Here is a 16781-nt window from a genome sequence, read left to right as displayed (position 1 = left end):
CCGTTGTTTTCCTTGAAAACCGCCGGGCGCGTTCCACCGATCGCTCTTATCCCTGACGTCTTCCCCTGTGCCTGGCTTCCCAGTCTTCCTCCTGTTTTAAAGGTTCCGTTCAGTCTAGAGCCCTCTGGACGGAACCAGTGGTCTGGTGACCTGCCTGCCCAGGTCTGGGCGTGCGCACACACTGCCAGTCCGTGCCTGGGTTTCCTGATTCTGAAATTGCGGTTTCTGATACTGACGCAGCAGGGTCCCCGGGCACTGAGTGAGGGACTCCAGGGCGGCTGCTCTGGGGACGAATGGGATCATCTGAGCCCGGGGGCGTCGTCGGTGCCCTTATTTCTATACAGAAATCTGCCACATGCAAGCAGGTCTAGACCGGGTTCTGGTGCCCATAAGCAAAGGCATCATGCCTGGCGCTTCCTGCTTCTGCTCTTCCGTTGGTGCTGCAGGTGGGCGCACACCACGGGGTGGAGGAGGCCGGCCCTCGGGGGTCAGAGGGCCCCCGAAGGCTGCGAGGGAGGGGGTTGGGCACCGGCTTGCTCTCCGAGCAGCACTGCTGATGGGGCAAACGAATAAAGCCTTAAAGCAGGGCGAGGCAGCTGAGCCTGATTGGAGGCAGCGTTTCAGGGCTAAGCCTGGACTTAGATCACGCGGTTTGGGGCCTGGAGTGAGTTTTACAAACCCCCGTGAAGGACAGGAGTTTGTAGTGGCAATGCTCACAGCCTGTGCCTGAGCCGTCTGAAGGCGGCTGCGCACCCAGCGCCTGTGATCGGCTTGGCCTCTGGACACAGCATCCCTCCCTCTCGCTGCGCAGATCCAGCGCTGCTGCTTTTGTTTGGTTTTAACTCATCGAGATGCTGCCAGCCGCAAATCCCAGTTGGTATACAAGGGAGGACCTGCAGGGCCGAGGGACCCTTCCTGGCCTGGCCCACGGCTCCAGGCTGATGGGAGGACGTGGCACGGCGCCTGCACCAGGCGCCCTGCAGATCCACAGCCAGCACCATGTGGCCTTCACCTGCCTGCAGGGACCTCGTGCCCTTGAAGGCTCCCTTGGTGCACACACTTCCTCTCCTGCTCCCGTCAGGATCCAGTGTGTCCTTCCAGCACCGCCCCCGCCCCACAAAGGCTTCAAACCCTTCTTCACACTGGCACCTGGGACGGTGACCCAGCGCCAGCACTGAGCTCGCGCCCTGGTCCCTGCTCATGCTTTCCTTGGACCCCACCGTCCCCACCTGGTCTACGGGTGTGTCTTGTTCCAGGAGGGCCCTTGTTCTGCCCCCTCCCCGAACCTTGCAGGCAGGGCTCTGCCGGCAGCCTGAGGCCTCTCCACCGGGAGTCTGGTCAGCCTAGGGTGGCCACGTGCCGGGGAAGCTGCGTCCTGCTGGTACACGAGGTGGAGAGCACATGAGGGCCGCTCCCACCCTAGGCACCCCCTCTGGGTGTTTCCCAGGCAGCCCTGCTCGGCCAAAGTGGGGAGAAGGGAGCAGCCCCTGGAAACACACCTTTTCAGTAGAATGTCCAGGTGCCACCCTGGCCTTCGCTGTGTTTTCTCCGCACCGTTCGTACTGGACGTGCTGTTGGAAGGGTCTGGCAGCTTGAACACTCTGGTGGCTTTGAGGCGCGAGCAAAAGGCTGGACGTGGGGTGCAGCTACTGTCCACTGACGCCTGCCTCTCCCCTCTTTCCTTAGCTCAACGATGCCGCCAAGCAGCTGATGGAGAGGGACAGGCTGGGCCCGGCCTCAGCGCCCGGCTGCCTCACCTTCATGCCCTCTGACCCCGGTGCGGGGGCCAGCGCGGCCCCGGGTCCCACTTCAGGCAGCACGGGGGCGGTCAGCGCCTTCCAGCGGCGTGTGGACAGTAAGAAGAATGCCAAGAAGCGACACTCCTTCACGGCGCTCAGCGTGACGCACAGGTCCACACAGGCCGCCAGCCACAGGCGCTCCATGGAGATCAGCGCCCCCGTGCTGATCAGCTCCAGCGACCCACGGGCCGCGGCCAGGATTGGGGACCTGGCGCACCTGTCCCGCAGTGCACCCACCCAGGTAACGTCGCTGGGGCCGGGGCTTCCTCTTCGGCTCCGCTTGCTCCCCGTCCCTGGTCCCTGGGTGGGTGTGAGGGAGGCCAGGCAACAGTGCCTTTTGGGGTCCCCGCCCTAGGGCCCCTGAAGCCCTGGTGGGAGGTGTGTCTTGGTCTCAACCAGCATTCAGACAGCCGAGGGGGATGTGAGGTGCTTCTCAAGTGCCTGTGACTCGGCCTCTCAAGGTCCCGTCCCAGCCCGCCTCAGCCCTCTGACTCGGGAGAAAGGCTGGGTTAGTGCTGCTGTGTCTTCAGCATCTCGTGACACTGGCTGACGTGCTCGCTGTGGACAGAACCAGAAGTGACCATGTGTGTACAGAGCCCTCCTCTGTGGGACGGGGCACTGGTTCCGTCCACCAGGGAAGCAAAGGGGTCACCTTGCTCTCAGCCAGCCAGACCAGGCAGCCCTGGAGCCAGGCTGTTGCCGCGTCCACGCTGGTCCTGCTTGCCGCACGACAGGCCGGTCAGTCAAGAGGCGAAGTGTGGGAGCCACGAATGAGATGACTGGGCCCTGGGACCCACTTTCCCGCAGTGACACTTGAAGTGAAAGTTGTGACCAGGCTCAGGACTTTAGTGAGCGTCGTCAGAAAGGGTGCGAGGTCAAGGGAAGCAGTTTGCAACCTGGCTGTGGCCCCGTCTAATTCAGCTGTCGGGAGACAGGAGGGGTGGTGCTGAGCCCCTGTGAGTTGAGGGCCAGCCACCAGGGCTGTGAACGGCAGGTACCAGCGTAGGTCGGTGGTCACGGGTGGGACCCAGAGGCCAGCCCCGCCCCCTCTGCCCCCACCTCCGGCGCCACCTTCTGGGTCTGCATCCTCAGACTCCAGCTGCCTGCCTCTGGCGGCCCCTCGCGCCCTGCGGTAACGCTGCCCTTCACCTGGGTGCTCCTGGAGGTGCCCGTTGCCTCCCAGGAGCTCTGAGTACCTTAGCGTGGCCTGAGGAGCCCTTCAGACTTCGGCCACCACCCTGCCGTCTTTCCAGCATCTCCACCGGTCTCCCCTGCGCCGTCCGCAGAGATCCTGCACCTGTGCGCCCGTGCTGGCCTGGCTCCCCCTCCCCCCGCCCCGCGGCTGTTCCTGCCCCTCCCCGCGCCCTCCCCTCCCCCTTGCGGCACAGACACGCGCCCATGCACACGAAAGGCCTGCGGCCCTCTCGCACCCGCCGACCTAATCCTTGGCCTGCAGGGCTTTCCCCTGCATCCATCGTGGGCTGTGTTGCTTTTGTCGCTAGTATTCATGGCCTTCTCCCCGACCCCTGGACTCGGAGGTCCTGGGCAGGGACGGGGTGTCGCCCACCCTGTGTGCCGTGTCCTGTCTCCTGACCCCCACCCGGCCGTCTCTCCTCGGGTGGCCATGGGACCTGAGTCAGCCATGCTGCATTCTGAATGGTCTGAGCATGAAACACCGTGGCTCCAGGGATGCCGCTTGACGCCCCCCCCCCCCCGTGATGGCTCCCACGGGCTCAGGGCCCACACCGCCGGCTGCCGAGGGCGCAGCTGTGAGGCAGCCAACTCGCTCCCGCACACCGCATGTCCACCACAGGCAGCGGGGCTCCCAGGGGAGCGAGGTCGGGCTGGGCCTCCGATGCCCACCGTGCTCGCACTCGACCCTGATGAATCATTCCTCCCTGCCGTGCGGAGAAGTCCAGGCTCGGCCGAGGTCCTCACGAGCAGTGGAGCACTGCGGTCACCTTGCTGCTGGGGAGGGAGGGTTAGCAGGAGGGACGGGGAAAGAGGCTGTCTAGGCCAGCTCCACCGCTCAGGGTCCAGATGTCTGCTTGCTGAGGTCGGGGGTCAAAGGAGGTGATTGCCCACAGCTCAGAGCGACCTGTCATCAGGTGACCCAGGTCGCCCCCCCACCCCCGCTGCCTGGGAAGCCCCAGGGGGTGCAAGGAGCTCCTGGGCCGGGCAGCGTGGCCGGTTATGCCCCGGAACGGGCAACCCCAATCCTCCAGGCCTGCTTCCCACGCACACTGCGCGTCCGCCACAGGTGGGGGGCGCTGCGCCCTCACCCCGACACCTGCAGCTGCGTGGGCCGAGTCCGTCTGCCACCTGTTCGGTAGATAGAAGCCTTGCTGGGGCAGAGCCACACATGCTGACTTGCATGTCGTCTGCCCAGCTGTTCTCAGGCCACAACAGCGGGGTTGGTGGTTGTGAAGAGACCACGTGACTCAGGGACGCTAAAATTCTGACCACCCGGCCTTGTGCAGGGCCGATGGCCCAGTCCCGGGCGGCAGTGTACCCACCGCCGTGGCAGGGGTGGCTTGTGGCCACCAGTGCACTGGCCCCTACAGGCTCCCGCGTGGAGATGTTCAGTGGCCAGAACAAGTCCTCCAGCCTGGCTCTGCTCAGTGGGGATGGGGGTGGAGTGGGGTCCAGGGCACCCAGGGGGAGCCCAGGTGTTTGGGAACAGCCCACGGCACCATTTCCCTGGAGGCTCCGTGTTGTCTGTAAGCTTTAACTGCTCGACGCAGAGGCCGGCAACCTCGGAGAGCAGAGGTGACCCACGGAAGCCAAAACCGGCGTCTCTGTGCCCGCCGTCCGTGGACGGCCGTGGGTGGGACCTGCACCCAGCAGGCTCTCACCAGACTCGGTGTTTCTCAGCTTCAGAGAGACCACGGCTTACAGGCCAGCTTCAAATAAGCCAACAGAAGCCCTTGAGATCAGAAAGATGTGCTTCAAAATCAGTGAGGAGGGGAGTGTTTGAAATTCAGCAGCGAGAACATCAAAAGGGAGCATTTCTCTAGCGCCTGAGGAGTGAATTGGAAGAGCCCTACTGGAAGCTTCCGGGCGTCTTTCAACGCATCCGCCTGTGTGTGGGGTGGCCTGCAGCCCCTCTCGCCACCTCTTCTTGTGTCGGCCCGGGACAGGCTCTAAGCGGGGAGTGTGGGCACCGACGCGCCGGGCTCCCCGCTGTCAGCCCACCTCCAGGCTCCTGCGCGCACTGCCCGTGGGGAGCCTGGGCTTGTGTTGAGCATTTTCAGAAAGTTACAAAGGTAATTCTCTGCCTTGTCCAGAGCAAAATAAAAAAAAAAGTACCAAGCAAGCACGAGACAACTAAACCGTCTCATCCTTGAGGACGTTGCACAAGAAGAGCTTTCCCTGCAGACGTGGGCAGTGCTGTCCCGACTCGCTGGCTGCAGGAATGAGAACACTGGCCGCCCGGCCCGGGCTTCTCGTCCACCACGTCAGCTGCCGACCTTGTCTGTTCTGCTGCGACGTTAAGGGCAGGGACTGCTGGGCGCCGGCCATCGCCAGCGGCTGAGGGACGGGCCCCTGGGCCTAGTGAGCTGCCGGTCCCTCCGTCCTCCCTCTCGTTTGGCGAGCTCTTGGCTGAAGGAGCAGCCCGGGCAGATGCAGCAGGACCCTTGTTGGACCCCAGCCCCTGGGACCAGCCGGCCCACCAGGCGACAAGGACACCGCTTGGGGCGGGGAGTGCATGGAACGGCACAGGGAGAGGCTGCAGCCGCTGGGAGGTGGGCCTGCTCTGGAAGGAGGCGAGGCCTCCTGTGGGACTCCATGTCTCCTTCAGGCCCTGCTGCAGAGGCTCATGGCTCGTGGATGAGGATGCCCAGGACCCTCCCCACCTCCCCGCTCCTCTCGCCCAGCCCTGCCCCTCCCAGGCCCACCATGTGGACCACGGTATGGGCGCGGCTGCACACCCAGGCCCCGCAGCCGTGGCCCGACCATGGCCACCACTGGCCGGCGGCCTGGGAGCTCGGCTGAGACGGAAGCTGTGCTTGGACCCTCAGTGCCCACAGGGGTCCTCCACAGGGGGGCTCGCGGATACATGGATGGACGACAGACACGCTGAATGGGGCTGCGGGCTCTTGAGTCCCACCTCTCCATAGGAGGCACCTTCTGTTTGAAGGCAGGAGACAGGTCATTGGGATGTGAAAGTCATGCATTTTGTGCAAAGCCAGGGACGATGCCTTCGTCTGTGGACACACGTGGAAGTGGGGGGTGGTCTACACTAGCTACTGGCACCTTCCTGTGAACAAAGACCACCAAGCAGGCGGACTCGTGTGTGGGGAAGCAGAGCGAGGAGACCGCCTGTGACTTTTTTTTTTTTTTTTTTTTTTTTGCGGTACGCAGGCCTCTCACTGCTGTGGCCTCTCCCGCTGCGGAGCACAGGCTCCGGACGCTCAGGCTCAGTGGCCAGGGCTCACGGGCCCAGGCGCTCCGTGGCATGTGGGATCTTCTTGGACCGGGGCACGAACCCGTGTCCCCTGCATCGGCAGGCGGACTCTCAACCACTGCGCCACCTGGGAAGCCCCTCGCCTGTGACTCTTCTTGGTGGAAAAAGGCTCCACCTGTTGGTTCAGAGTCGAACCTCGCGATGCTCGATGAGTGAGAAGTAGCCTGTAACTGCCTTCCCCCAGCCCCCAACACGTTAGCGCTTTGCTATTTTCACCCCTGCACTGAGCAGGTCAGCCTGTCCCGCTTTTGGCACAGCTGTGGCCGTTTGGTCCCCGCTGCTGGCCCCGTGGGATGAGGGCAGAGGCCGGAGGCTTGTCCTCTCACTGCAGACGACACCTCAGGCGGGTCGGCCGACTTCTCAGCGTGCTGGACTGCTGCCGCGTGGGCAAGAGCAGCTGGGTGCCAAGAAAACCTTATTTACAAAAGCAGGGACAGCACGGCCAGATGTGACCTCGGAGGAGTCTGTCGACCGCCGAGCAGACCTGGACTCAGAAGCTCAGGGCTGAGTCAGTAGTTTGTGGGCCGGTCGGGCCACCTGAGGTGAGCTTGGCCTCCTGGTTGCCTCTGCCTCAGGTGGCCAGGCAGCTTCCTGGGGCTGATGGACAGAACCGGGGACGTTCTGTCGGCACAGAGCGACCGGCTCCCTCTCCAGGACAGACCGTCTCCTCCAGGTTCCTTGGCCTCCGACCTCCAGCTGCCAGCCCAGGCCCCGCCCACCGTCCTCCCCGCCCAAACCCCTGGCCCTGCAGGCTGTTGGGTGTTCTTTTTGGAACCAAGCAAAGAATCAGGCTGTAAACGTTTTACTCTGAAGTTGTCTTTGGGAAGCACGTTCCTAAGAGCCTGATTTTCACCCTGTGTTGTGGAGTGGTGGCGTGTGCTGAATAAAACGTGCCCGTTTCACGGCTCCTTTTTAGGGTGATGACAGTGCTTTCTGGACACGTGTTAAAAGTTAAAGTGAGGTGTTTCTTCCTGGGGTCTTGGTCTGTGTCAAGGAAGGCGACTTGGAGCCCCCTTTTAGCGGGAGTGCAGCTTGCCAACCCGCAGACCCTTTTCCCTTTTTTTAATCCCAGTGGGAAATAAAAGGCCTGGTTCGCAGCTACTGCTCAGGGGCCCCGGCAAGGGCAGCAGTGGAGCCTCTGGCATCTGCTAACAACCTGACAGTTTAGAATCAGGGTCCGGGGGCGCTCAGCATAGACTCCTGTCCAATGCCTGTGGGCTGTTGCTGAACGAGGCCTAAGGGATCACTGGAGTCGCCCACTCCATGGGCTCAGTGACCCCAAGGACTGAGCCACTGGCATCCTCACACTGTTGGTGGCTCCCCCGGGTTGGGCCGTGCTCGACTTTTGGGCTGAGCCCCAGCACGCGTCCATTGCGAGTCAGCTGAAAGGAATTCCACCTCATCACGGTGGACCACCTTCCCACGTCGGGGCCCCGCGTGCATGGGGCTGCGCCAGGCCCAGGGGGAGGGGCGGGGTGTCGCCAGGGTGCAGGAAGGGTCTGTCCCCAGGCTGTGGTCCCAGTTATTTCTGTCCAAAAGCAGCTGGAGCCCTCACCTCCCTTCCTTCTTCCCTGCCCGATTCCCTCTCTCCTGCGAAGCCTTCACTAATCCCTTAAGGCCCAGAGCCGTTTAAAAGTAAGCCATTAAAAATCAGAGCAGAATCAGCCTCGGGGGCCCTCAGCCGGGAGGAAACAGGCCCCAGTCCTGGCGGGAAGCCTGTTCCACGTTGCAGCCAGAGGGCGTGGGGCACGAGACAACCTGGCGCTGCACCGAACGACCTCAGACAGACTTCCCGTCCCACCCCGTGTGTCCTAGGAGCCGTGTGTTAGGGTGTGGCCATGCCTCCGGTCAGCGCCGTCCTCCCAGGGCTGGACTGCTACAACTTGGAGCCCCCTGCAACGCCTGGTGCTTGCGAGCCCTTAATCCTGAGAGGAGGCCCCCCCGTGCCACGATACCCCTGAGGGTCAGCACACAGCTGCCTCCCGGGCTCCTGGAGGGACCGCCGTCTCAGCAGCCGCGTCCTGCTCTGCTGGGTCTGTGTCCTCGGCTGTTCACAGCTCAGCTGCCGGCGGGGGACACCCCTCCACCTTCCATCGACAGGAACAGAGATGAAGACGGGACCCGGAGGAGGATGGCTGGCCCCACCGGGGAGTCACAGCCCGGGCTCCCACCACCGGGCACAACGTCCCAAAGGGCCTTCATCTGGGCTCCGCACTGCGCAGGGGGGAGAAGTCAGAGCCCCGGGCTCAGTGGGTGGAGTTTTAGATGGTCTCCATCTCGACCTTGACCTTGGGAAAAAAGGGTTGTCACAGGTGTGGCCTCTCATGCCCCCGATCCAGCTCTAATGGAGGGTCTGGCCGTGAAATTCCACTTCCTTGCTTTGTGGCCTTCGTGTGTCAGGTTTCAGCTGAGGGCCAGGCTCCTGGTGAAGCTGCTCCCCGTGGCTACCTGTAGGGTAGCCTCGTTGCCCCAGCGCTGGGGGAACGCCACAGGCCTGCTGCCCCCAACACGTGTCGCGTGGAGTTGACGGGTGGGGGTCTGGAGGCCCACAGCCATGGCCAGCCTCTCCCTCTGCCCTGGAGGCAGGCACCAGCCTCCTCTGCACGTGTCGCCTCCTGTTGAACTACGGCCCGAGTGGCCGGCAGGCAGCAGGGTGCAGAGACCCCCGGCGGGCCACCTTCCAGGCACGGTGGGACTCAGCAGCCCCCAGCCGGGTCATGGGGCTTCCCGTGTGGTGCCTTTGGCTGGTTGGCTGTTTCAGGAGAGCTTATTTGGACAGGAGGCCCTTTGACAAGAGCAGGGTCACGGGTCTGGCTCCGTCCAAGCCAGTCGCGTGGGCCCTGCCGCCTGGCTAAGGCCCTTCGGCCCCACTGTGGCCAGCAGTGCCGGGTCTGGTCAGCAGAATGGCCAGTCATCAGGGTCCCCTCATGGTCCTCTCCTGTCCCCTCCTGGCCCCCCACAAAGGCGGCTTGTGTAGAATCCAGTAAACATGGGGTCACCTCAGCCATAGCTTGATCTTGAAACAGACCTCAGGTAGCTGAACTCTGTCGTTCTGTGTGTCTTACTTTGAAAATGTAGTGGAAAACCACTGCTGATAGTAAAACGATGGAAAATTTGAACATACAGATTTTTAAAAATACTACCTCAAATCCCAGCTCCCTAAGTAAAAGCATTATCATTTGTATGTAAATTTCCCCATGTAAATGCACCTACCGTTTTACAGAAACAGGCTAAACCTAGGTGTCCAATTCCCTCACGCCATCCCGTTTGCTGTGCTCCCCCAGCCCTCCACACCCACCTGTGCAGGTCCTTCTCCCAGGTCGTATGGGGCTGTGTCGGTTTGCAGACAGAGTCTCGGGTCAGCCATCTCCTCTATCTGCCCTTTCTTGCGGCCGAATCTTCACCTCCTGTGGCTGCAGAAAGAATGATGCCAGCATTTCCTGAGGGCTTGCTCAGAGCTTTAAATTACTGTGTCTAATATTCCAGCTAACCTAGAAGCTGGGGGCTGCGATGGCCCCATCTCCTCATCCCTCCAGGGCCTGTGTCTTCACTGCGTGATTTCCGAAGTCTCGGGAACCAGGGATTCATGTTTTGTCTGGTGTTCGGGTGGAGGGTAAATCCAGTCCCTGTCACTCGACCGTGGTCGGGGCAGAAGTCCACGGCTCGATGGCATAACCCGTCCAGGGCCGCACGCTGAGAGCTGAGGGCACATCAGCCCGGTGCTGACCCCCGAACGTACACGTCCAGGTCGTGCCCCCTCTGAGCCCCTGGTCGGCCTCCCCCAGGTCTCGTGCTCCATCCCTTCTCACGGCATCTCTGTCTAGCCAGTCGCAGAGGCCGGAAACTCGCTCATCCTCTTCCTTCACGCCCTTCAGCCCCTGAACCCACTAGTCGTGTAGGTAGAGGGGGAGTAACGCCCACCGTGCGCACGTCCTAATCCCCGGAACCTGCGAATACGTTGCCTTCCTTGGCAAGGGACAGGGAACTAGAGATGGAAGATGGTCCTGGGTCCCCTGCGTCAGAGTCAGAGAGAAGCGAGAGGACTGACCGCCTGCCCTGCTGGCTGTGAGGCCACAGGCCTGTGAAGTGGTGACTCCGTGCTGCTTAGGGCCCTGGGCTTGTGGTCACTCGCTGGCGCCTCCCCTGGGGACGGGGTGGTGGGGACGCACACGGCCCCCAGCATGGGCTGCCGGGTTCACGGCCAGCCTGGGGCACTGGCCGGCTGGGTGACTGTGAGCCACGCGCCTCCTGCCTTGGGCCTGGGTTCCCTCATTTTCTGAAGTGGTGACAGAAAGCAGCACCTGCCTACAGGCATTTCTGCGGAGTAAATGCGTTATTCCCGGCGAAGTGCTCGGAGCAGAGCCTGGTCCCTGCTGAGCTCTGGGTGGGGGGTGGCCGCTTTTATCCCTGCTCTTACCCTCCTTACCCACGGCCTCCTGCGCATCCAGACCCCCTGTCTCCCTCTCATCACCCTGACCGCCGATCCATGACTGACTGTCCTCGGCGGAGATGTGGGCTGGTGCCCTCCCTACCAGGTGTGTCTTTGGCCTCCAGGTGCCACCCAGGATCCACAGCTGGCTCGGGGGGCTCCCGGGGCTCCCCCTGCCCCTGGTGCTCCAGCCTCTGCTTCCAACCTTGCTTTCTCCTCCTTCTCCCTTCACTGGGTGCTCAAGGAGCCCCTCTGGCCACACCCAGTCTCGGCGCCTGTCGTGTGCTCTGCAGCCCTGCTCTTGCCGGGACCCCGTGTCTGTAACGACCTGCCTGATGCCTATCCCCCCCACCCCAAGGAAACCCCCGAGATCGTAGGCCATGTCCGCGCCCCCAGCCGGGCCTGGGCTCAGGTGGTCGGTGGATGCCGCCGGCCCGCTCCTTGTCAGCGAGCAGGGAGGGCCCTTCACTTGCTCGAGGGGAGCCGTGGGCCTGGGTGCTGTCTCCCTGGCTGCGGGGCTGTCCCTTCCTGGGGGCAGGCGTGCCCAGCGAGCAGGAGACCCGGAGTCTCTGGGCAGAAAGGGACGTCCCCGCCTTCCTGGCTCCGCAGCATCCACACGGCAGCCGCAGGGGCAGGTCTGAGGAGCTGGGTCCCTCCTGCAGGTGCAGAAGTTCGGTGAGGGGGAAGGCCTCGGGACGTCAGTGGCCTGGGGAGGGTGGGGGGGGGGCGTTCTGTGTGGGTGTCACATGTTCTCAGTCTGCCAGAAGCTCCGAGTCCTGACGAGGAGAAGCAGTTCTGACGTCTGCCTGAGGGGCTGCTGACGGGCTGCGGTCCCTGGGGGACGGGGTTGGGAGGCTGCCTCGACCAGACTCGAGGTTGGAGCTGGTCAGCGATGGGCAAGAATGACCCTCCCCGCACAGCAAGAGGGCCCTGAGGTGGTCGGTCCTGTGTGGGTTGTCCTGCTGCCCCAGGCCTGTTCCAGGCGCTTCTCTGTGATTTGTGCTTCAGTGCTCTTTGTGCCCTGAGGACACACACGTGGTGACAGGTCACCTTCCCCACCTGCCCAGGGCCAAGGCACCAGCAGCTCCTGAGGGCTCTGCCCAAGGCTGCCTGGCTCCCTCTTCATCTGGGTCCCTGTTCCTCCAGGGTCCCTGTCCTGCCCTTGTGGGAGGCCTCCAGGAGGGGAGGACACCCCAGCTCCCTCAGCTTTGAGATACCCCTGGGTGTCCCCATCTGGGTTAGTTTCCTGGAGCTGCTGTAACAAACCAGGTGGCTCAGAGCAGCAGGCGGTGCCTGCTCAGCGCTCTGGAGGCCAGAGGTCCAAAATCAAGCTGTCGGTGGACTGGCTTCTTATGGGGCTGATGGAGACCCCACCCAGGCCCCTCCAGCATCTGCTGGCCGCCAGCACCCCACCTCCTTGGCTTGCAGACGCGTCGCCCTAGTGTCTGCTCGCCACCTTCTCACCTCTGGTGTCTCTGTTCTTTTCTGTCTCGTGGGATAATCTCATCTCAGGATCCTCGCCTCATATTACCCCTGCAAAGACCCCAATTCCAAATAAGGTCACCTTCACAGGCACGAGGGCCATGACTCGTGCACATCTTTGGGGATCAGAGTTCAACTCGCCAGGCCACCCAGTACCCTGAGCAGAAAGATGGGATGCCACCTGGGGAGGGCAGGGGTGGCACGAGCCAGTGTGTGGTGAGGGCACTCGGGGGACGATGCCCCTGGCAGGCTGGGTCTACGGGGTTCCCTAAGGATAGCCCAGCATCATCTTGTAGCCCAGAGCCCGCTGCTTGGCCCTCACCCAGCTTGCCGTGCACCTGACACTTGGCAGGAACCTCCTGCAAGGGGGCCATTCCTCCGTCGTCTCGCAGAGTAGACCCTTGAAGCTTTGCGCACCTCGGGTCAGGCAGGAGAGGCAGTGCTTTACATCCTGGCACCCTCTAGCTGCCCCCCTGTCCACTGCCAAAGGACCGATTTTCTTTAGCTTTCGGGGACACGGTTTCTAAATAAGCTGACGTGTTGGAGCATGAAAGGTTTTGTCTGGATTTTCTCGGCCAAATACAGGAGGAATGAATCCGAGTCCTGAGAATGAAGGCCGGCCACCCCACTGCCTCTTTCCGTGATGGACACAGCACCACTCTGTCAGAGCCAGACGCGGGCTTAGTGGTTTCCTGAGCTGCTGCGGGAGGGACGGGGGTCGCTGGCTGCTAGGCCCCCTCTGGACTGAAGGACGGCTACTAAACCCGGGCAGCGGGACCGGGGCCTGTGGAGGCCACAGAGTCAGGCAGCCGAGGGGGCCAGATGCCCAGACTCCACCGCGGCTGCTCCCTGCTCCTGGAGCCTGTGTCCACTCACTGTCTCCTCTTGTCTGTTTCCAGGACGCCTCGGCCGGATGCACCCCAGTGGCTGAACAGCAGGGCACGGCTCCCAAAGTCCAGCTGCCCCTCAATGTGTGAGCTGCCGTTTATGTTTTTGGGGTCCCAGCCTTCAGCGCCCCCCTCCCCCCCCAGCTAGTGTGTCCACGTGGGGTTTTCTAGCATGTCACCTGCTTGGTTCTGTGCAGCTCACAGGACTGCTGGCGGGGCCGCCTGGCCAGCAGGCTGGTGGGTTCAACATCACTGCCCCCCCGGCATCTGGTACAAGCGGGGGGCGGGGGGGGTCCAGATATTTGATGACACTTCCACTGGCCACCCAAGAAAGGGCCCCAGAGGCCCCTGAGGAGGTGGGCCCCACGGGGCTGAGGGTGGCCAGAGCAGCCAACGTCACCAACTGCCCAGATGCAGCTCTGTGCCCACTGCCATCCAGTGCACAGCAGCTGCATGTCATCCCCAAATCGAGCCAGATGAACCGTTGCTGGGAAGTGAGATGCTTGTCTGTTTAGAGAATCTGCTCTTGTTAAATGACAGCTCCTAAAAGACGTGCCATTTAAAATCGCCATTTAAAGAGCGTTCCGAAGAATCACATTGCTGGCTGCTCTGTTATGTGGCAATGAGTTCAGTTACTTGAATGACCATTTAAGGTGGAGAATATGAATTTGGAAACAACATGGCAAGGTAGGAAGTTCCCAAGGTCCAGTGTGGCCAGAGGGACACTTAGAACCTGTGTAGTGGCAGAACAAAATGGATTTCAAGCGAACGATGCCTTTTGAAAATGCAGTTTGCCAGCCTTCAGAAGGATTCCTAGAAGGCGGTTACATCGCTGGTACAGGTTCACCTTCTTCGAGCCCAGGCCAGACGCTTACCTCTATCTGGCGGCAGACAGGAGTCCCTGAGCACCCTGCTGTGGCTGGGTGATTGCCGGAACCAACTAAGCCAAGGACACTGGGACCTACCTGTCTTTGCATAGCTTCCTGAGGGGACACAGGCTAGTAAGTGGTGTCTCCATGTCTTTAGGCAGAAATTCAGGCCTCGCCAACACTGGACAGAGGCACCGTCTTCCAACTAGCTCTCTGGATGAGTTCCAACGGCCTTCACTCAGACCTGGGGCCGGGGCACCCGGGGAGGGATGGGCAGGGGTCTTGCTCATGAGAACTGGGTGCAGGACTCTACCTGAGGAAGCAGGCCTGGTCCATGGGAGACGGTGAGGCCTTACTGTAGTTCCCCAAGTGCAAGGCGGGACAGGAGAGCTCATGAAGCACGAGGCCCGGGTGTTTCATCTTGGCGTCCCCAGCAAGGTGCCCGGAACGCAGGCTCTCAGTAACTCTTACTTGTTCAGAGAGAGCCGGATCCTCCCCTCCTGGGCGCCGAGGGTCCTGGCAGCAGCCCAGAGCCCCTGCTCTTGTACACCAGGTCAGCCACCCAAGGAGGCCACTCTGCCTTGGAGAGCCAGTTCCAGGAGTATCACTCCCTGAGAGTCATCAGCACGTCCTGGAGGCCTCAGCCACATGCAGACCTTCCACATCACGGAGGGATTTTAAGTTTGGTGCAGAGTTTGGAGGGACTTCTTTCTCCCCCTGCCACTGCTCTGCCCTGGGGCATGAGGGGGTCAGTGTGGTCCCCAGCCCCCTGCCGACTCCCTCTGCCTCACCCCCAGAGCATGGCCATCCCTGTTTGGGTGGAGATTTTCATTTGGGTAACAGAAGGGAGTCAGATACATCTTTCAAAGGGTGACAAGCCTTTTGGCAGGATTGTGTCTGCTGGTCATGGTGGTCATACGTGGACCGTGGCCAGCACGAGCGTACTGGACTACGGCAAGTTAACGCATGAGTTCTGTGGCCATATGGTTTGAAATCAGAGACACCAGACCTCCAGCTTTGTTCTTCTTTCCCAGGATTGCTTTGGCTATTCGATGTCCTTTGTGATTCTGTGCACATTTTAGAATTATTTGTTCTAGTTCTATGCAAAATGCCATTGAAATTTTGATAGGGATTGCGTTGACTCTGTAGATTGCCTTGGAGAGTATGGCCATTTTAACAATACTAATTCTTCTAATCCATGAGCACAAAATATCTTTCCATTTTTTGTGTTTTCTTCAGTTTCTTTCATCAATATTTTATAGGTTTCACTGTTTTCACCTCCTTGGTTAAATGGGATTGTTTTCTTCATTTTTCTTTTGGATAGTTTGTTGCTAGATTTCTGTATATTAATTTCATATGCTGCAACTTTATAAAATCCACTGATGAGTTCTAGCAGTTTTTTGGTGGTATCTTCAGGATTTTCTATGTATAATATCATGTCATCTGCAAACAGTGGCAGTTTTACTTCTGCCTTTCCAGTGTGGATTCTTTTTCTTTTTCTTATCTGATTGCTGTGACTAGGACTTCCAGTATTATTTTATTTTTTAGAATTGGGGTATAGTTGCTTTACAATGTTGTGTTAGTTTCTGCTATACAATGAAGTGATTTCAGCTTTATGTATACATATATCCTCTCCTTCTTAGACCTCCTGCCACCACCACCCCGCCCCCGCCATCCCACCCATCTAGGTCACCACAGAGCACCAAGCTGAGCTCCCTGCGCTATACAGCAGGTTCCCACCAGCTCTCTGTTTTACACATGGCAGTGCACATGTGTCAGTCCCAATCTCCCAGTTCATCCCACCACCCCTCCCTGTGTCCACGTGTCCATTCTCTGTGTCTTCCAGTGTTATGTTGAATAAAAGTGGCAAGAGTGGACATCCTTGTCTTGTTCCTGATCTTGGAGGAATTGCTTTCAGCTTTTCACTGTGGAGAATGATGTTAGACGTGGGCTTATCATATATGGCTCTTGTTATGTTGAGATATGTTCCCTCTGTATCCACTTTGTTGATAGTTTTTTATCATAAGGGGATGTTGAATTTTGCCAAACGTTTTTTCAGTATCTACGGAGATGATCATGTGGTTTTTATTCTTCAGTTTGTTAATGTGGTGTATCACATTGGTTGATTTGCAGATGTTAAACCATCCTTGCATCCCTGGAGTAAATCCGCTTGGTCACAGTGTATGATCCTTTTAATGTATCAATATCTTTGAATTCGATTTGCTAATATTTTGTTGAAGATTTTTGCATCTATGTTTGTCAAGGATATTGGCCTGTAATTTTCTATTTTTGTGGTGTCCTTATCTGGATTCATTATCAGAGTGATGTTGACTTGTAAAATGAGTTTGTTTACCCTCCTCTTTAATTTTTTGGAAGAGTTTGAAAAGGATAGGTATTAAACCTTCTTTGAATATTTTATGGAATTCATCAGTGAAGCCCTCTGGTCCTGGACTTTCGTTTCTTGGGAGAATTTTGATTACTAATTTATTCTCCTTACTAGTAATGAGTCTATTCAGATTTTCTGTTTCTTCATGATTCAGTCTTGGAAGATTATACGTTTTTAGAAATTTTTCCATTTCTTCCAGGTTGTTGTTGGCGTATAATTGTTCTCAGCAGTCTCTTATGATCCTTTCTATTTCTTTGGTGTCAGTTGTAACTTCTTTTTTCATTTCTGATTTTATTGGTTTGGGCCAGTTCTCTTTTTTTCTTGATAAGCCTAGTTAAAAGTTTGAGAATTTTGTTTATCTTTTCAAAGAACCAGCTCTTAGTTTCATTGATCATTTCTATTGTTTTTTTTTTTAGTCTCTATTTCATCTATTTCTGCTCTGACGTTTATTATTTCCTTTC

The 16781-nt window shown here is 59.2% G+C and overlaps 1 protein-coding gene across 1 annotated transcript in view; it reads left to right on the top strand.

Moving 5' to 3' along the window:
* SH3RF3 (SH3 domain containing ring finger 3) overlaps positions 1 to 16781 on the top strand; it is a 200977-nt gene that overhangs the window by 130880 nt on the left and 53316 nt on the right. The window contains exons 6-9 of the mRNA XM_029231433.1: positions 1687 to 2040; positions 6927 to 6940; positions 8741 to 8784; positions 13103 to 13151. Coding sequence (XP_029087266.1) covers positions 1687 to 2040; positions 6927 to 6940; positions 8741 to 8784; positions 13103 to 13151 — 461 coding nt within the window. The remainder of the gene's footprint in view (positions 1 to 1686; positions 2041 to 6926; positions 6941 to 8740; positions 8785 to 13102; positions 13152 to 16781) is intronic.

Source organism: Monodon monoceros, unplaced genomic scaffold (assembly GCF_005190385.1).
Source record: "Monodon monoceros isolate NGI ecotype Baffin Bay Population unplaced genomic scaffold, NGI_Narwhal_1 Super_Scaffold_19, whole genome shotgun sequence".
Taxonomy (NCBI): domain Eukaryota; kingdom Metazoa; phylum Chordata; class Mammalia; order Artiodactyla; family Monodontidae; genus Monodon; species Monodon monoceros.
Note: the sequence above shows the minus strand (reverse complement) of the source record. Positions and strands in the feature narration are given on the sequence as shown.